Below are 19605 nucleotides of genomic sequence, written 5' to 3'. Positions count from 1 at the left end.
GACAGTCACATTTTTTGTTTTTGTTCCGATAAAAAGCCGGGTTGTTTAAATAGCATGATCTACTTCATCCCTGTAATCGAAAAAAACCATTCATCCAAAGTCCCCCACGCTTATCTATCGGGCCGCAGGGCTGTTGGCTGGGGACTTGTTACGGCGGAGGAATGAGATTCCAGATGAGTCCATTTACCCGCAACCCGTAAGCATTGTCATAATAGCTCATTATAGTTCATGAAGTTTCCATAAAACTGTTCATGGGATCTCCAAACTTTTGGGATGAGGGGTTTCTTCTCGACCTAGATACCTCGGCATGTTCGAAATTCTTGTTGAAATACGGCTTGTGAGTGCATCGATCCTGGCTTTCATGCCTAGTTCAGGAGAAATGTCGAGAAAACATTAGATGCGATTGGCGCCCACCGGATCCTCAAGAAATGATACCTCCCAGCATCCCCCTTACCAACTGGCTGGTGCGTGGAAGATCCAAAACCTTGGTCGAAAACAATTCAATCTGTAACAAGGAGGGCCATCCCTAGTGTTTTTGTCGCTTGTTCGGTTAACTCGGAGGATTATAAACGTTGATACATTTTGCAAGGGGCGGCCCCCCGTATATCCACGGTATGGCGAGGATCTCATCGCAAATCGTTCGTTCTTGAGGTCATGGGTATTAAGTAGAAGAAATGTCTTGCATACGAGAATTACCCCTGAACTCCATCGCATGGTGCGACCAGATGGTGCCGTTGCCAACCAATCGTAATGCCCGACGTTGATGACGGCCAACGCCCAAGCGCTCCCTGTCTTTTCTCTGAGAATTGACGTCCCCCCCTATGCACGGCCACTGCCAAGGTCAAGTTGTCGCAGAGGACTCAGTGCACGCTGCGGGAGGAGCAGTATCTGCCAGCACAGATGCCGGCTGATTTTTGATTAAACCGGATTCAGGGTTGAGACTTTGGTGTCTATGGGATGAAGCCACCAATCATTATGAAACGGTCAAATCGCAAGAAACAACGTTTTTGGACGAATCCAACTCATCGCCTCAGACATGGGATGGCAGACATGGAGATATGGCAGTTTGATTTCTTCAAGTTGAAAGTGAGGTCTCGGTTGAGTACTCAAGACCCTCTTGTATAAGAGTCGAGGTCCTCGCCGCTCAATGTAGATGATTTTGGCTAGACCACACAACATCAGGAACTATCCAGTCCTTTCCCATCTTTTCAAGTTCAACTTCTACATTCGCTCTTCTGCCTCCCGGTGCAGGTCATTCTCTTTCGTTCAACTTTTCAAGCAAACAAAGCTACTCACGCTCTTTTGATAAGACGCTCACTTCAAACCTACCAAAACAAAATCCACCACACAAATACCAACCGCAAACATGAAGACCGCCGCTATCACCGCTACTCTTCTCGCCGTTCTTGCGAGCGCCAACCCCATTGAGATCCGTCAAAATGGTGGCTGCAAGGCGTTCACTCTCCTCTTCGCCCGTGGCACCACTGAAATGGGCGGCCTTGGCATGGTCGTCGGACCCGGCCTTGATAGGGATGTCAAGGCTGCCCTTGGCGCCGATGCCGTCACGGTTGAGGGTGTCACCTACCCCGCCGATATGGGTGGTATCATGGCTGAGATCACCGGCACAGGCCCTGGCAGCACTGCCATGACCAGCCAGGCAAACTCCTGGCTCAGCAAGTGCCCGGACACCAAACTCATCCTCACGGGCTACAGCCAGGGCGGCATGGTCGTCCACAACGCTGCTAAGAAGCTCAGCGGCAAGCCTATTGTTGCGGCTGTCACCTTTGGCGACCCTTTCAAGGGTCAAAAGGTCGCGAACGTGCCTGAGGGAAGCTTCAAGAGCTTCTGCGGTGCTGGTGACACCGTTTGCATGTCTGGCGGGTGCGCCAGCGCCGGGGGCTGCAACAGTGCCAGCCCCTCCGGGCATCTCGGCTACGGCTCCGATACCAAGACTGCCGCTAGCTTCATCAAGTCAGTGGTGGGTTAAGAAGGGGGGTATAAAATCCCGTCTTGCAACCATAAAACGGGGGCATCCATGGTTGGATGGTATAGAGGGAGGCTGCTGGGTCCGCAGCGCGGATACATGACAGGATTGGAGGTCTGGAACATTCTTTTTTTCGATTGTATAGCTTACCCTTTTATGTACCGTGCAGTTTAGAAACAAATGACATTGGTACCCTCCTGAATTCGATCGCTGCGAGATAACTAAACCAAACCGTATACGCACGCCCATACAACCCAACGCGCAGTAACCTATGTCAGACATCTCCATTCCGGCTTTCCAGGCCTCATTCAGTTGTCCAGTAGAGATTCAAGGAACTCTACAAATTTCATCTCGAAGTCTTGACTGGCGAGAGTTCTTCTAAAATATAAATCCAGCGCTTTTTCACCCACTTGAGTTCTTTGTTCATCCCCCTAAGTTTTTGCCTTCTTCAGGATCTGCGAGCGCCACGGCATACATAACGGCAACACCTGATTTACTAGTGACAGAGTAAGATGCCCCTTCTGCCAAAAACATTTCGAGAAACTCATGGCTATTGTGATAAATTGCCTCAAGGGTGGAAATATCTCCATATTTGTTTCGACTGTTGATATCTGCTCATTGTTGAAGAAGATATTTACCAGAAGGTACACGGTTGAGCACAGTGGCGCCGGAGAGAGGTGTATTAAGTGAATCGCGACCAACCTTCAGCACATTTGTGGGAGTACATAGTACTCATCCAGATCGGCTCCGGATTTCCATCGATAATGTATGATGTCGAGACTTCAATAATTTTACAAGCCTAAGCAAGTGCAGTCAAGGGGATCACTGGTTAGACATGGGCAGCAACTGACTATCACCATTGCAGTTACCTAGGCCCGGCCCTTTAAGGAGGTATTCTAGTGGTGATAGCGAGAATGTTTACCCATCAAATCACTGACGTGGTTCATGCTGGCGCCAACATGCATGAGAGGCCCACCCGATTATGCCGAACGAAGCAGATCATCGCGGTTATCGGATTTCTACCTCCGAATGCTCGTGAGCTAGAGGGCCTGTCGTACTAGAAAATCCGAGGCATTGCAAGCTGAAGCCATTAGAGACAATTAGAGTTGCACACTGATGTGATATCCTAGCATGAGGTGTATAAAAGACCCCAAAGAAGAATCAATTTTTGCCATGATCATCTCAGCAAAATTACTTCCAAGCCCATCTCAAAACTTGTGCCAAAGCTTATATCGCCGTGCCAGGACTAAACTCTGAAGTCGTATTTTCAGCGATGCAAAAAAGCATGAGATACTGCTTTTTCAAGTTAGTTCCGACGAAGTTGCATCGCAATTTAGTACTCAAATTCAACACTCAACTAGTAGGTGGAAAACACGTCTACGTTCATTGTGACGCACATGACATTGGTCAATGGTACCCACTGGACGAATCTTATACCAGCCCTAATCACTGGTGTAACACCAGGAAGTCTCGGAGCTGATGCGGCTAGAGTCGTTACAGCTCAGAGTCCGAAGTTGCTAATTCTTGCCGGCCGTTCTGAGAAGTCAGTCCAAAAGACCATTGACTCCATCAGAATTGTGCGCCCGATAAGACCACCGAGTCACAAGAGTACTCTTTACTCAGCCAGAATCATTGTGATATTTTTAGGCCGACCCGGATACCTTAGTACTAGATTGTACCTAAAAGACGATCAAGGACAAGAGGTTGACACGGGGTGATTTAGCAACTTCACCCAGGGCCTCTCGTGCCCGGGGGAGGTTGCGGGCTGTGAGGTAGAGAGTGGCGCCCGTAGCGAGCATGGCGCGTGCAGTCTCCACGCCGAGACCTGCAGAGCATCCGGTGATCAGGACTACCTTGCCCTCAAGCTTTCCTTCGAGGCCTTCATCTTTGATCACCTGTAGCGCAGTTGGACGTTGGTCTCCTGGGCCGAGCGGTCTCTCGTGGGCGGCGGCGTACTTGTCAGCCATTGTCACGGATGTGGTGATTTGGAGGAAGAGGAGGATGGATCAATGGATAGATATGAATATGTATATGGCAAAGGTGTGAGTTGGAGTTGACGGATGGATGTTGGCTAGGATATATATAGCAAAAGTATGGTGGGGTGTGTGAGAGGGATGGAAGTTTCGGCAGAACGTGATTTTCTAGTATATCATCGACCTGCATCGCCGTCGCTAACCCGATGTAGAATCGTACCTAATGGAAGATATCGATTAGATGCATGGTATCAGACATGTATTCATCAGATAAAACCAATTCCGGCTACCAAATCCCGAGTACATCAGGCGAAGAGGTCAACGGAGTAGTCCAGTTATCAATCACAAGCCACTTCGGACGCTAAGGCAATCTGATGACTAGACTAGCGAAGAAGAAGACCAAACAAAAAAAGAAAGAAAAAAAAATGGCGTAATCAGTGGATATCAGTAAATTATAGTACAAATGATTATTCAAGACTTTTTCTGACTAGGCTAAATTTCAGTATGATGGAGAAGACGGCAGGGGACGAAGTGCCGGGAAACTGTTGTCACAAAAGCGCGCAGCTGGTGTCCTATTAGTTGATCTTAACGCAGCAGGTTCAGATGGACTTGGGCGTTAGAATCAACGCAGAAGTTTATCAGAAGTGTCCTTACCCTTGCCATCGATGCTGCTGCTTGTGCACCCGTACCGCACAGCGGAGCTTGCCATTGCAAAAGCGATTCAGGCTTCGTCAGGCGAGCAGATACGATAGTGGTCCGCGTCATAGGCTGGATTCGAGCTACGTGCTCATGCAGATTGATTACCCAGGCAGATAGAGTGAAAGGAGTTCACGAAGTGAATTATCCCGTTTGAATTCCCTGTTGCCCTCGCATGTGGAGTGAAATGAGTCGATCCGTGACTTCTTCTCGGCTTAGCCCACCAGCTAATGCGGCTGTCATCATCTCGCATTAGCGGCGAACTTCCCCACTATCGGCATTCATTTCTTTGAGCTTAAACAAGCCAAGGAGCCCACGTCTATGCGCGATAACGTTTTTCTATGCGGTATCGACTCTTTTGTCGAGGGGCATCATCATTAACTAAGGTACCAAGCCACACTCTGGCTAAACCCGAAGCTCCACCCCCATGGAGCTCCCCTACCCATGTTCGGCCTGTGGCCGGCCGAGCTGAAGCTATATTCTTTGTATAGCCGGTCGGTCAGGCACACGGCCAACGATCTGGCGGGCGGGGCAAGTTTCCAGTAGCCCTACGGATACTCTAAGCAAAGACCAGCACCACGCACGCACCCGGCCACTAATGCACCTGTCACTCATCCACATTAGCTTGCCACCAAGTAGAGCATCGAGCCATTGCCTGACTCGGTACATGGCCACGCCGCTGATGCTCTGCTGGACCTTTAGAGGTTTCGAGTGGCCTAGGCCAGTGAGAAGCCAATTCAACACCAGTCGGTAATAAGGCATTTAAGTCCGTTTAGTACGTAGTATTCCAGGATCCACGGATTTAAATGTTCGGGTAAGAGATGGGCCATGCGCGTTACTAAAGCGAACAGCATCAGTACAACGACATAAATACTTCGCAGAGCTTCTTCAGTCTGAATGATTTCTTTCGTCAAGCCATATCTCTTGCAAAGTATCTATTTTTCGTCAAGACATTTCCACTTCAAAGGTAGGTCCTCGCAAGCATTATAACATCTCTGAGCAATAATTCCTGTGCTCTTCGAAAAGACCATTCTTATGCTGACTTTGACCATAGCTTCGACTTCCCACATGATGATTAAATCACTTTCCTTCAGCAATCGGCAAGTCCCGATCCCCGGCTATGGCGCCATGGGGCTGAGTTCAGCCATGGGGAGCGATTTGAATCTCGAACAGTCTGAACCTGTCCTTTTGAAAGCAGTCGAACTCGGTTGCACATTTTGGGATACCGCGGTAAGTTTCATAGGACTTTTTGAGCGTCTAAATTTTAACGATGTACTTGGATAGGTTGCCTACAAGGCCGGCGGTAACGAGAAGCTGCTTGGGGATTTCATCAAAAGGCACGGAATACGTGACAGTCTCTTTGGTGAATATGACAATCTCTATGCTTTATAACACATTCGGCTGACCTAGATTTCCAAAGTGGCATCGAAATGTGGTTTTGATGTCTTCGGCCCAAAGCGAACGGTGACCAACTCCGCCGCTCACATCAAAGAATACATCGAAGGCACGATCGAGAGGCTTGGCTTCACTCCCGACCTATATTACTTGCACAGAATTGATCCTAGTGCGTGCATACTGTGTAAAATCTTCTAAAAGAGCTCTACTAACTTTGCGATAAAGACACCACTCTCGAGGAGTCTATTGGTGCCTTGGATGAACTCCGCCGTCAAGGAAAAACAAAGTACATTGGGCTTTCTGAATGTTCCGCTGAAACCCTGCGCAAGGCAAACTCGAGTTCGTGTCCCCTCCTTTGCTACTAAATACCTTGATCTGACGTTTCTTAGTCGCTAAAATCGATGCTATCCAAGCCGAATATTCAGCTTTTGAGACGGTACACGAGACCAATGGCTTAATTGAGACAGCCAAGGAATTGGGTGTGGCATTTGTAGCATTCAGCCCTCTAGGACATGGATGGTTGGTCGATGACTTCAATTTCAAGTCCCCGGACGATTTCGCTCCTGATGATTTCCGACGTACAGGTAGGCCTAAGCCGATTTTCATTCAAAAATGGAAACCCAGCAAGAGCAAGCTAATTCTGATTCGATAGTACCAAAATTCCAAGGCGAAAACTTCTACAAGAACAAAGCCATCGTTGAGGAGATCAAAAAGTTGGCGACACGAAAGGGTTGCACAGTTGCGCAGATTGCTCTGGCCTGGGTCGCTGCGCAGGGTTTGATTGCCATTCCGGGCACTACTAAAGCTTCACGCTTGGTGGAAAATTGGGAGTCACGAAACGTTGAGTTGACGGAAGAAGAACTGAAAGAAATGCGGCGCATCGTGGACGATGCTAAGCCAGTTGGAGAAAGATTTGCCCCATCTTTCAGTCCATGGTTGGACACTGAGATATCGACGGCTTGCTATGGCGATGGGACGACTCCATGCATGTATTTACTGTCGTGATAAGCCACAATCTTTGTCACCACATTTACTTTATTTCTTACACTTGTGTTTGTTTGTGCGTGTGTGTGTGTGTGTGTGTGTGTGTCTGTGTTGACTCGCCTTTACCTGGGCCTCTTTCCGAAATATTCTCACAGCCGAGCCCGCGCAACCCAGCAGAGCAACAAGTCACCATACAGGCTGCCAAGTGCCGCGTCCCGCCTTGTGGCGGCGAAACACCGGTGGCGCCCTTAAACAACCTCGTTGTAACACTTACTCGACAGAAGAATTCAGATGAAGCCGTACATATAGGCGAAAATGTTAATAAGAAGAGGTAAAGCACCTCAGGAGCCGAGCATCCACAAACAGTCTCGGCGGTAACTTCACTTTTAATTCTCAAGCTAGCAATAGTGAAAAGGGATAGCTTTGCAAGAGCCATTTCATCGTATAGTTAGCGAGGCTAAGTAATAATCTCAAATGAGATAATAATGATAAGACTAAGAAGTCTAAAGTTATCCTTTGTTGCGTAAGACACGGTAATATGTTAGTCATATGTTAGTGATTAACTTTATTGAAGTGTAAGTATCTGTAACACCGCTTAATTAGGCACATTACCAAGCGGTGTTGCTATAAACCGAGCATCGCTTTTAGATCTAGGGGACGTAAAATCCAAGGTTGCCTTGTAGGAAGAGTGTATTCGCAGATGTACAGACCTATCATGAACGTCAGGCCCTGACTGCAAATCAGATTCCGTGACTCCATGTCTGCTTGTAGGTCGCTCGGCGAATATGGAGGAACACATCCCAATAGTGATCGACACATCAGTCGTCGCACTACCAAGAGTATTTTCATATCGCGCATCGTCTATTTGCCATGCATTCCCAGACAGGACATCCCGTGCCCACATAATACCACTTCATCCTACCGAATCTTAAATCCACCGCGGCATAAACCACCAGAAGTGAAAATGCCCTTAGGATCAACATCCTCTTGAACCTGCACCAGCCTTTCGCGATTGTCTGCACCATACGACGAGAAGATGTCCTCGCCCAGTCTGCCGTAGCCTATATATTTGTAAGGATGATGGATGCTCAGGCGTCTGGAAGCATCCTCCAACCGTGCGAATACTCGGTCGTAAAAGTCGCCAACGAGCGCATCATCCTCCGCACGCAGCCAAGCCGTACTTAGGAACGTTACTGCGTTTTCATTAACACAAGTATCTCAACCACGCTCTACAGCTAGGGGAAGACTTACTAAGTAATGGTCCTGGCACATCTCCAAGGCCGAGAGCATTCCCTCCTCGATCGGTCATGCCACGAATAGCGCGTGATGGGATTGGATAAGTGATGATTTGTGGATTTAGACCCTCTACGGACTTGAACGCTCTTACCTCCTCGCGAAAGATCTGTAATGATTCTTGTAGCCACTCACGAGACGGAAAGGTGGTCATAGTCTGGAACAAATGTCTGTGTCTGGTGAGAAGATTGCGAAAATAGGGTGGCCCACCGAATTCTTACCTAGTAGGAGGTGGAGCCGCTGGCACATTACCTGGCCCAGAGGTGTCGCCTAAGCTGCTGATTTGTCCGGATGATGTGACGACGGGAATACGATCGATGGACGCAAAGACCGGAGGACTCTCAACGGGGTCAAAGTATCTTAGACTGCCGACCGGAGTAAAGACGTCCCTGGCTGGGGCGTAGGCGTAGTAAAAATCGACAGACACGTTCGTGTTGTGGTCTTGGCTCGTGAACAGGTCGTACACCTCATTTACCACCTGCTCCGTGTTTGTGTCGTTCCAGATCCGGCTTCCGGAGTAAAGTTGTCCTTGTGGAGACGTTCGTACGACGAAGGAAGTGATGACGCCAAAGTTTCCGCCGCCTGCGCCGCGAAGAGCCCAATAAAGCTCGGGATGCTGGTGCTCGTTCACAGTGACAAAGGTAGCGTTCGCTAAAACCAGCTTCTCCAGGTTAGGGCAGCCGTACCTGAACAGGAAGAGGATGCATCTTCAAACACTTACCTCATATTCATAGACGTTATCGACAGCCCATCCGTGTCGAGCTGAAAGCGGTGAAGTGCCTCCACCCGTAGTGAAGCCACCGACACCGACGCTGCCAACGCGCCCACCGACAAAAGACAGATTGCGGGCATCGAGAGCTGAATAGACGTCCGCCGTTACAGCTCCGCCACCGATTCTCGCAAAAGACCCGTTTGTTGCCACCTCCACGCTATTCAAACGCCTCATATCAATGGTCACCCCGCCAACTGAGTTCGAGAAATCCGGGTCGCGAGAGTGACCACCACATTTAATGGCAAAGTTGCACCAAGAGCCAGTGAGAACACGAAGAGCGGCAGCAACGTCGGTCTTGTTGGAAGGCTCAAAACGGCATGCGTACTGGACTTCATTTTGCTTTGCGTCCCAGAGCGTGAAGTTGTCTTGACCGTAGTAATGTACGGCTGTAGGTCCAAATTCACTGTGCAGGATGCTGCACTGGGAGCATCTGCAGTTAGCATAGGAACAGAAACTCGATCAGAACTGTTGAAAGCAACTGTACTCACAGCCTTTTGGCAGTTTAGTGAGGTGGGATCGTGCTGAGCCATAAGTGTGCTGGCGCTCGAAACAAGCAACCACACTGGCAATGTCCATGGTAGGTGCATAACGAAGGTTTCGTGCTATTACAAGACTGCGAATGTCAGAGATAGTGATGAAGGTGGCAGTATTGAGGGTGAAGATACCAGAGGAGAGAAGTGGAAGCAGTGGTAATTAATACTTTGACCCGTCATCAATTAAGCCGTTTCATTCACTCCATCACCCTTGGCTGTCTCCCCACGCCGACGTACGCGCATCCTCATAATGCCGTATCTCCGTTCTCTAGAGCATCGTTGTGTGAGTAATGACTTTAGTTGATTCTCAACAATACTGTAGAATCGTCCTCCGGTCCTTGGCATCAAGGATATCGTGGGGGTTGTATGAAAATACTGCTTGATGCATAGATAGGTTGAGTCAGTCCTTTCCACGCCCATGGTCCATGGGGAAGTTCGTCGCTAGTGCAGGCTGATGACAGCTGCATTGGCCAGCGTTAAACCAATGTTAAGATAAAGAAGGGTCGCGAATCGACTCCCTGAACCCTGCGCATCCGGCAACAAGAACGGAAAGGGAATGGTCCACTTCGCGGAACCTTAGGAACACCCTTATGCAGGATGATGACAGCCGCATTAGCTTGGCTACAAAGCCCATGGGCTCTCCTGGCATGCCAAGCGACGAATGAGTCGCGGGATCGATTCGTTAGCCCCGCATAACGGAGCGACAAGGGACTTAAAAGGGAATGGCTCACCGCGTAAACCCCAACACTTCATCTGCTTGTATCATCAGGCTGCATGAGGATCGTCTTTATCCTAGTTCGAGTTCAACCTACGACGTGAACCACTGTCGCCATCTGCTCGGCTGACGAAGCCTACATTGCGTTCTATCATGGCAAGCTCAGGTATCACCGGTACTGGTGCACGAGCTAGTAGCATGGCGGGTATGTGGATTAGGGACGAGGCTGACTGGTCGGGCATATCAGACCCGAAAGCGAGGAGGAAGATTCAAAACCGGCATAATCAGCGAGTACTCAGTATAGTGCACTAACTAATCAGGAATCGATCTGAGTTGACTAATGCTTGACAGGATTGAGAAGACGGAAAGGCATCGAGTGTCGTAAAACCGTTGCTCCCAATGGCGCGCAGCTGGTGGCCTCTTCGTTGTCCTCAGCACAGCAGGGTCATATGGACCTTGACATGAAAATCATCGCAGACGCTATCAGAAGTGTGAACATCCTGGCCATTGATTCTGAACATAACCGAATGGTCATGCGAGATTTCGAGGCTTTCGCGCGCCGATGCTATGCGGCAAGCGCGCCAGCAATCACATTCCGACCAAGTTTATCGCAGTTCAATTTCATCCGAGCGTTGTGGGCAAATGTCGAAGTCTTGGGGCTTTCGTCAAGGCAAATGAGTGACGATGACGCACTATCGCCCTTCAATTCCTTGGAGTTCAAGCAAGCCGATGAGCCCGCATCACTTGAATCACGACTTCCAGCTGGATTACGACCGACCAATCTCCAACACTCTACATTGCATCATCCCTGGATCGATTTGCTCCCGATTCCTGAGATGCGCGATAACCTATTTCGACGAGGTCTCGATTCTTTCGACGAGGAGAAACTTTGTCATGATATGCGTGGACAAGTTCATCAGGACCCCGGTGTTCTTGTTTGGCGCGACCCTTGGGATCCCACCGGCTGGGAAATAACAGAGCCCTTTGTCCGTTCTTGGGGCTGGACCATCGTAGGCTGTTGGGACCTTTTCCGTTCCACCAATCGGTGGCGCGCACTGCGAGGCGAGAAACCACTTTTTCGAGTTCCCTCGGTGAGGAAATAACAGTCTTATTTTGTACGTGTCAGCCCTCTTGATTAATGAATCTAAATAACCGTATGTCACTTTCTCAATCTAGACCACCTTCTTGTAACCTTAGTACATTATCATACAGACTTCGCTTCGAATAGTCAGCTGCCTATTAGAACTTTTGCGAACTGCAACGATTGCACGAGGATCAGCAAAAGACAGTATCAGGACGAGGCTTTGGTGCCATATCAACTTACACAACTCAATTCTTGATAAGCCTCATTTAAAATATGGAGAACCTTGTACCTAACCATCTCGTTCGCACTCGCCTAGTCTAATTCTACTTTCTTGACCATACCCTTTGACTTGTGCCTGTACCTTCTAGACTCCATTTCCACACCTTTTGGAAAACTCACTTGCCAGGAAGGCCTCGTCTGGGAGCATTAATTTACTAGCGTCCTATTACATTGCCTGGTGTGTGGAAGAATGCTGGTCCCCAAGCGGCTTCGCAGTGTCAATGACTTTTCTCATCTGATTTTTCTCTTCACTCATTAAGTCCATATCCCTCGAAGCCCAATTCTCCTCCAACCACCTCGACTTCGTTGTGTTAAGTATTGCAACCATTTCTTGAGAACCAACCCAGGCAAGCGCAATCTGGGATGTAGGGCAGCCCTTTCGTGCTGCGAGCTTCTTAATTTCCTCGATGATGGCTCTGCTCTTGTAAAAGTACTCGCCCTGAAATTTGGGAGCTTTTACGGCGGTCTGTAAGTGTGAACTCTAGAGGGGAAAGAAGTTGGCTTACCTGCACGTCGGAAGTCGTCTTCTGCATAGTCATCGGGCGAATTGTGGTTGAATTCGTCCACAACCCATCCGTGACCTAGAGGGCTGAAGGCTACGTGTGCTACCCCGAGCTCTTTCGCCGTGCCGATCAAGCCGTCGGTCTCGTGCATTGTTTCAAACGCAGAGTACTCGGCCTGAACAGCATCTATCTTGGCGACTTGCAACTCAGTCAGTGGATTTTGCTTCATCAAATTGGTTATTCGTGACTCAATTGAGTTGGTTTTGTGCAATGCCTCAGACGAGTTCTCTGGCACTCCAATGTACTTTGTCTTTCCAATTTTGTGAATTTCATCAAGAGCTGGAATAAAAATCTTCGATAGGGATGTTTGGGTCGATTCTGTGGAGTTAGGACAGATTTGGAGTCAAACTAAGTCTCTCAATAGTGCCTTCAATGTACTCCTTGATATGGCTGGGAGAGTTGTCTACGCCTGACTCTTTGTTGAAGCACTTGAGACCGCACTTTGGGGCGACTAGAAAGAAGCAATCATCCCCATTAGAAAATCTAAATGGAATAAAAGGGCACCAGAAGAGGAAAGCCAAGGGCTGTAAACCGCCCCTCGACAGTTCTTTCCAACAGCCGAGATCAAATGTGGGTTTTCCGCAAGGTTTCCATATTATCTCATCATACTTTTTGAACGGCTTCCGACAAAAAACGCATTTCTTCGCACCTGGGCAGTTTGAGATAGTCTAGCGATGTATTCCTCAGTAGCCATACAGTGAAAGAGGTAGTTAGGATCTAGCCTCGTTCGTTGACTGTGCTTATTTGAGATCACCTGGATGATAGTAGTTCAAAGACCAGGGCTGTGTTGACGAAGCCAGACTTGGTAACCGAGACCACGACTAAGGAAACAGGCGGAAAACGAAACCCTCTAAAGCTTGGCTATTTTGTGGTTAAGAATCGGAGTGCTGATGACACTTCCTCTTCACTCTTGGAAAGTGCCAGTGCTGAAGGGGCGTTCTTTTCTGACCCTGCCTGGTCAGCCATCATTACACGCTGCGGCATCACTGCGTTGAAAACTTGACTTCGAGAGCTGCTTATGAGTATATCTAAAGGGTTTTACTAATTTCAAGGCCGAAATTGAGCAGAGACTTCGTCAACGCAGCGAAGATATCGCATCGATGGGGTCATCTAGAGCCGACCCTACGCCTCTCAAAGGCTTTATCTGGCCCGGCTCGCTGCTAGATATCAGAGCGTCACACAAGCAGACCTAAATAGATTTTACGCTGGCGAGTCGATCTTTAAGTCGCAGCCTGACCTAAAGCTTATAACCAAGGTAATCAAGTTGAACAAAGTGTTCTCCAATATCATGTGGAAACGGGGTCACAAACAGCATTTCAGTCCAATATGGGAAAATGAAGGGGAAAACTCAGTCGGTAGTACGCTTGATGGGCTCCCCTTTGATACTATTGTCGCAGAGTATCTCGAGTTCCACGTTGTATTGGTTGAAGAAGGATATGAATGCCCTAAGCCTCATAAGGGACCTATAGTGGCCAATATCGCGGGGTGTTCGAATCAAGCAGTGGCCTAGAACTCGGAACGTTTTGTTTATATTTCAAAGTGTTTTTGGTCAAGCTAACGCGTGCTAGTTTGGAGGAGCTATGCTCGCTACAGTTTTTGAGGATGAATCCAAACAATGGGACCACTAGCACTTTCACACACGAGCAAGGTAGTCACGCTTGTGCATGACTATATCCTTGGAGTTCTCGCTCAGGTTTGTCCAGATGAGCAAGCCCGAAGTCGCTTTTTGGATTCTCTCCTCGTGGACAGACTACTTGAAAGGTACCTTCGAGCTCTGGATCAGATGCCTTTTCTCCTCACCATGAAGCGTGGCTCAAGACCAACAACGTTCAACCATATTTTAATGCGAACCTGAAAAAGAGACGCAGTGAGCGTGTGACTGAACAACTTAGGCCAATGACTGTTACTTTCACAAAATATGGGGACGAATACGTACCATTACGACAAATAGGGTTATCTGCTGTTGACAAAAACAACAGTCAGCAAGTATGCAAAGATATTCTCGATAACTTGTCTAGCCATTATAAGATGGCTCAAAAACTATTTGTTGACGTTGTCTTTCAACAGGCTATATTTTGCTTTCTCCTTGAAGGTATGAGCAATCTACTACAAGTGCTGGATGCCGATCTACTCATGAGCCTTGATGATGCCCAGCTTGAACTGATTGATGGGGAGGACGGGGACTCGAAACCACTAAGGCATGCAATTGGGCGAGAGAAAGAAAAGCTAAGAAGCTGCCGCAGCGGTATTTGGTACGTAATCAGACTGTTCCTCCAAGGTGCGCTGAGAGTCCGGAACTAAAGGTTTCCGCAACCTGTCATTTCCCAGAGTGTTGGTGCCACAATTTTAACGGTCCAGACTCTGAGAAGTTCACAGAAGTTCTTCCTTAGCTGCTACATTCGGAGCTGTCGGGCAAAGGTCAGTAAGGCCTGACTGCTGCAACTGAACCTGCTAAGTAAATGGTGATTATAAATAACATCTCAAGGTAGCCAGTTTGGTAGTCACACTTCCAGTTCTTCGTGCACAACAATCCGGGCTCGAGCATCTAGGGCCAACGGTTCGATCCATTCTTCCATCGTTGCAATATGCGCTTCAACGGTTCTCGTTAGTGATAAAACCTGGCGGTAAAGCTCTTCGTTCTTCTTCCCGCTTTTTGAACATTTGCTGATCATTCAATCAGAGTTGCTTATGTAGGATATGTATGTTCTTAATGGAAGCCACCGCAAGGTGCGTAGCAAACTGTGATCTTAAATCTGCGAGCCTTAGTCGCTTTTGCTCCTTCTCTTTCTCATTCCAAAGGCCTTTGGCGGCTTTTCTCAAGGCTCGCCACTTTTTGCCTTGGTTTTATGGCTTTGGCAACGGGAGTGCTCCCCTGCGTTCGCGGCAGATGTTGCGGATTTTGTCTGTCAGCTGCTTTAACCCGGCGACATGATTGATTTCGAGTTGTCCTGATTCGAAGTAATCAAGTAATGATTCCATACTGTTCAAGATACCGAAAATCTCTTGATCCTCAACTAGAATGCCATCAGCCGAATTGGCCAGCCTGATTGCCAAGGACAATAGCTTCGAGCCACTGTCAATGAGTTGGAAAACATTGCCGACAACACCCAACACAGCTGCGGACTCCATGAATGCGACAGGATAACGATTGAAACATCGATGAGCATTAGCTTGTGTGCACGACTGCTCAACATAATAGTAAGAGATCATGCGGTAAATCAGGCTGCAGACTCAATGTGAGGGGTATTGCCCAGCGCCAACCGTCCAGACAGCTGCAAAGCCCGGCCATGAAAGCTATTGGCCCAACGTTTGAAATGCTGTCAATTAGGTCGCAATATATACGCATGGTATCAAGTAGAAGACAAAAGATGTTTTATTTCGTTTCGAGAAAATCTTCAAGACCCTGCGACCAAGTAGATATCCAATTGATGCCGTAGTCTGCCTTACAACCTCTCGTTTTCTTGCAACTCATGAACAAGCACGCGAGGTCCTTTTGGAACGATGATGGGCCCTTGGATGCCCAGTACCCGGGCTCTCCCCTTACTGTAACCCCTCTTGTACTCCGAAATCCAAGTCTTAGTAGTATTGAAAAAGGCCCCATGCGTCCTCTCTCCCCGGTCCCAGTAAAGACGTCGAAACCAAAGGTGCAAGTTTGGATAATCATGCCTTATCGTGCCCCAGTTGCACAGGAAGACGGTCACATAACCAACATCAAACCTTGCAATGGTCGGAAACAGGCGAATATCGGCTTCTGTAATATGATCTCCAAGTAGAAAAGGCCGGTCCTTCAAGATATTCTCCAAGCGGTCCAGCGACTGAAACAAATGCTCGAGATTTTCCTCGTAAGCATTCTGTGTGAACGCAAAGCCGCACTTGTAGACGCCGTTGTTGACAGTGTGGTACACCCATTCATTAATCTCGTCAATTTCTTTCCGCAGGTTTTCGGGATACAGTCCACCGCCGGGCTTGTTTACTTCGCGATCCTCCTCAGCAAGCAGATGATCGAACTCGGTGTAGAATGTGCGGATAATCTCACTCGACTCGTTACTGACGAGGGTGTGCGTCTTCTTGTCCCAAAGCACAGGCACCGTCACGCGGCCTTCATAGCCTGGGCTGGCCTTGAGATAGAGCTCTTTGATCGTTTTGAAGCCGTAAACAGGGTCTTCGGGTAGAACACCAAACTTGGCGGCTTCGGGGGAGTCGTTGAATTGCCAGCCATCCTTACCCATATCCAGATCGACAATATATAGGTCAATGAAGTCCTCCAGGCGCTTGAGAGCGCGAACAATCATGACCCTGTGGCACTAATTCTTTCGTGAGCATGAAACCAGGGCAACGCGGGTTTGATCTTTGCGGGTGGCTTACCCATGGACATCCAGGGCTCACATAGAGGGCGTAACGGCCCTTTTCAGCGGGAAACTTCGCATTTGGGTCCTTGGAAATGAAGTCACGGAACCGAGCTTCTGTGCGCTCGAATCCGCCGCCTTTTCCGGGCTGGTACTTGATTGGGTCCTTCTAGCACAAGTTAACAACAGCCCTGAACTTAGTGTGTAGATAGTGCAAACCTCTTCGCTCATATTGATCAATGTATTGTTCTTGAAACTATAGATGCAAAGTTTAATATCAAAGATAGAGGTGAGTTGTCAAAGCTGAACAGAGTGCAAGCGTTTCGCTTTTGAAGACAATATAGAGCCGGAGGGATGCCTGATTAGTCAAGGGTGCGATGAAGAGGGGTTGTTGTAAATCCCACATTATGCTACATCAAGAACGTCAAGACAACGTGCAGATGTTGGTGCTGTAGAATTGACTTTCTTCATCCCCACATGCAATTGTTGCGTCAGTCCCGCGCGGTTCGGAATTCCGAAAATATGCGACGCGCGAGAGCTACCTTAAACCGCTTTGTCACCCGCAGATATCACAGCGATCATTTGTCAGCTTGCGAACGATTGGTTTGTCTACGAATGCCTAGCTTTGATGTATTAGAAAGGATTCGACCGATTGCATGAGCAAATCAAACAAGTCAGAAATGATGTAAATACGTTTTTGACCAATTCAAGGACGAAAACCTCCATATCCATGGGCTTCGCTGCATACCGTAATGTGATGTCAAGATCGAGCCATATTATGCCACAAGACGGCCAATTATGCTGAGATCCTTTGCTGTCTTACTTCTGCTATGCACATCTATCTATAAGTCTAGTCCTTTCCATAGCTTCTATTCGTCCAGCTGTTTAATTATTTGCCCAGTCTCACAGCAATCTTTCTTCCTCACTCAGTCCGGCTTTCCACTCTTTATAATTGAAACCAAGCTCCTCTAGTGTCGTGACTTCATGTCTTTTATCGCCCAACTTTCGCGATGCGATCTTAATGAGGGGAAACCGTTCTCTTGTCCACCTCTTCTCATCGTCCCAGAAAGGAGGAATCTTACCCACGCCATCATTTTCCAATCCGGGTCTCTTGTCAGCTTCAAGACTGCGGGCGTGTAGCATGTTGATGTACTCTAGATCCTTAGGGAATGCCAAGTTATGCAGGAGCTTATTCTCCCCCTTCTCCTTGAGCATCTGCGCCTCCCACTCTCTCATCTCAATCCTGCTAGGCAAACGCAATCTATCTGCCCATGCGCGCGCAACCCACGCTCCCTGGCCTTCAGCGACAGGGAACGGCACGATGCGCTGCGGAATGCCAGCAAATGCTAGCGTGGGATCCTCAATGTACAGCAGATGTTGGTAGAGATTGCGCGCGTAAGCACCGTCAGTGATGACAGGCGGTGAGAGGTCGCGGAGGAAGGGGAAACTGTAGAAGTATCCCGTGCAGAAAACGACGCCGTCGACGTCAGATTCGATGTCGCCATTTGCCAGGCGCACTTTGCGGCCCTCGGGAATGAACTCGAGGATCTCGGGCACCATTTTGGCCCAGTGTGAGCGGTCTTCGGCAGGGGTGTTTGGTGTGGACTTTTCGGAGACAATGACGGGGAGTTTGGCAACAGTTGAGATCTGAGAGCTCAGGTCGATACCAGAGGCCGAGTTGCCCACAACAATGACTTTCTGTTATACGTAGTTAGTATCTCATGAAGTCGTGTGTAGAAAACGATGCGCAATCTCACCTTTCCTTCATATTGAGCAGGATTTCTGTAGAACTTGGAATGTGAGATGGTTCCTGGATGCGCTTTATCAAAAGCGGCGAGGCCCGGAATATCGGGAATGAAAGGATCATTGTAGTGACCACTCGCCACCATGACAGCATCAAATTGAGCCTTGCTAGTCTCTTCTGACTTCAGGTCCCGCGTCTCAATTTCCCAGCACATTTTATTCCCACTTTGTACTTTTTTCAACGACAACACTTGTGTCGAGAGTGAAATAATAGGCTTCAGCTCTTCAGCATAATCCTCTAGGTACTTCTTCACTGTCTGGTGAGGAGGGAAAAGCGAAGCATCTGAAGGGAACTTCTTGTCGGAGTAGTTCATGAGTGTGTGGGGAATGTTTGTCTCCAAGAAGTCATAGACGGGTGAGACAAACTGCTTGGCCTCATGGCCCTCAACTGCAATGGCCGTGTCCGGATTTCTCGTTGGCCGCGTCCTAGGGATGCTGAAGTCATTGTCGATTACATTAAGAGAGCTGTATGTCCACACGCCGCCAACAGTATCTCTCTGCTCAAAGATCTGAACGTTGGAAAACTTCTTCTCGGCCAAAAGGTACCTATAAGACTAGGGTCAACACCTGTAATTGCGCTGGGCCTGGTCTAAGGAACAACTCACTTCGCAGTTGCAAGCCCGCACGGCCCGGCACCGATGACGGCCACCCGATCGACGTTGAGCTTATCTTCCGTATACATGGGAGACATGGTTGCGGGGTATGACCGACTGGGAGTGGGACGAGTTGTGGAATAGCAGCAAAGAAAAGATGGTGGTGACGAGGGGTATTGTCGCGCCGGTGCACACTTCGGAGAAGAGCCGTGATGGGAGAAGATAACGGTCTTAAATGGGTAAAAAACTAGCGAGAATCGTTTAAACTGTCGAGAAAACATCAGGCGATTCCAGTCTCATATCTTCAGACTTTGGTAAAAGGTGATGAGCTTCAGCTGGGGGTTAGTATGATTTAGAATCGGGCGAAAAGCCCGCACGAGAGAACGGCGACCGACGCCGGTCGGCCTTGGCCCGACTCGTGCGAGGATTGGCATTGCTAATTTGTGCGAGTCGTGCGAGGGGATATGCCACACACACACCCATCTTTCAGAAAGTGTGGGTGTGTTTTTGGGATGAACTGCTAGCAGTCTGTTATGCAAGTCATGCACATTCCATCTTACGTACCTCTTGGCACTTGAGTATGCCTGCTTGG

General features: G+C 48.5%; 8 protein-coding genes across 8 annotated transcripts; 3 read left to right on the top strand and 5 right to left on the bottom strand.

Annotated features, from left to right (window-relative positions):
- Positions 1-1366: 1366 nt before the first annotated feature.
- On the top strand, positions 1367-1987 carry CTRU02_211289 (cutinase; the record flags this gene model as incomplete). The annotated part of the gene is made up of 1 exon (XM_036720310.1): positions 1367-1987. The coding sequence occupies one exon, from the start codon at positions 1367-1369 to the stop codon at positions 1985-1987; it is 621 nt and encodes a 206-aa protein (XP_036588053.1).
- Positions 1988-3663: 1676 nt separating this feature from the next.
- On the bottom strand, positions 3664-3951 carry CTRU02_211288 (oxidoreductase; the record flags this gene model as incomplete). The annotated part of the gene is made up of 1 exon (XM_036720309.2): positions 3664-3951. The coding sequence occupies one exon, from the start codon at positions 3949-3951 to the stop codon at positions 3664-3666; it is 288 nt and encodes a 95-aa protein (XP_036588052.2).
- Positions 3952-5688: 1737 nt separating this feature from the next.
- CTRU02_211287 (putative aldo/keto reductase) lies at positions 5689-7053 on the top strand (the record flags this gene model as incomplete). The annotated part of the gene is made up of 6 exons (XM_036720307.2): positions 5689-5883; positions 5938-6016; positions 6074-6217; positions 6274-6387; positions 6438-6632; positions 6701-7053. 6 exons carry the CDS (start codon positions 5689-5691, stop codon positions 7051-7053), a joined length of 1080 nt encoding a protein of 359 aa, XP_036588050.2.
- An 897-nt stretch (positions 7054-7950) lies between these two features.
- On the bottom strand, positions 7951-9627 carry CTRU02_211286 (FAD binding domain-containing protein; the record flags this gene model as incomplete). The annotated part of the gene is made up of 5 exons (XM_036720306.1): positions 7951-8225; positions 8284-8495; positions 8547-8986; positions 9047-9517; positions 9586-9627. The coding sequence occupies 5 exons, from the start codon at positions 9625-9627 to the stop codon at positions 7951-7953; spliced, it is 1440 nt and encodes a 479-aa protein (XP_036588049.1).
- An 871-nt stretch (positions 9628-10498) lies between these two features.
- CTRU02_211285 (uncharacterized protein) lies at positions 10499-11448 on the top strand (the record flags this gene model as incomplete). The annotated part of the gene is made up of 2 exons (XM_036720305.1): positions 10499-10643; positions 10697-11448. 2 exons carry the CDS (start codon positions 10499-10501, stop codon positions 11446-11448), a joined length of 897 nt encoding a protein of 298 aa, XP_036588048.1.
- Positions 11449-11874: 426 nt separating this feature from the next.
- Positions 11875-12362, bottom strand: CTRU02_211284 (aldo/keto reductase; the record flags this gene model as incomplete). The annotated part of the gene is made up of 2 exons (XM_036720304.1): positions 11875-12161; positions 12215-12362. The coding sequence occupies 2 exons, from the start codon at positions 12360-12362 to the stop codon at positions 11875-11877; spliced, it is 435 nt and encodes a 144-aa protein (XP_036588047.1).
- Positions 12363-15714: 3352 nt separating this feature from the next.
- Positions 15715-16848, bottom strand: CTRU02_211283 (glutathione S-transferase; the record flags this gene model as incomplete). The annotated part of the gene is made up of 3 exons (XM_070205602.1): positions 15715-16575; positions 16637-16786; positions 16837-16848. The coding sequence occupies 3 exons, from the start codon at positions 16846-16848 to the stop codon at positions 15715-15717; spliced, it is 1023 nt and encodes a 340-aa protein (XP_070060845.1).
- A 672-nt stretch (positions 16849-17520) lies between these two features.
- On the bottom strand, positions 17521-19294 carry CTRU02_211282 (putative flavin dependent monooxygenase; the record flags this gene model as incomplete). The annotated part of the gene is made up of 3 exons (XM_036720303.2): positions 17521-18315; positions 18375-18966; positions 19026-19294. The coding sequence occupies 3 exons, from the start codon at positions 19292-19294 to the stop codon at positions 17521-17523; spliced, it is 1656 nt and encodes a 551-aa protein (XP_036588046.2).
- Positions 19295-19605: the final 311 nt, after the last annotated feature.

Source organism: Colletotrichum truncatum (assembly GCF_014235925.2).
Source record: "Colletotrichum truncatum strain CMES1059 chromosome Unknown Contig_0007, whole genome shotgun sequence".
NCBI classification, from domain to species: Eukaryota; Fungi; Ascomycota; class Sordariomycetes; order Glomerellales; family Glomerellaceae; genus Colletotrichum; species Colletotrichum truncatum.
The sequence above is the reverse complement of the archived record's forward strand: the minus strand, read 5'-3'. Positions and strand labels throughout refer to the sequence as shown.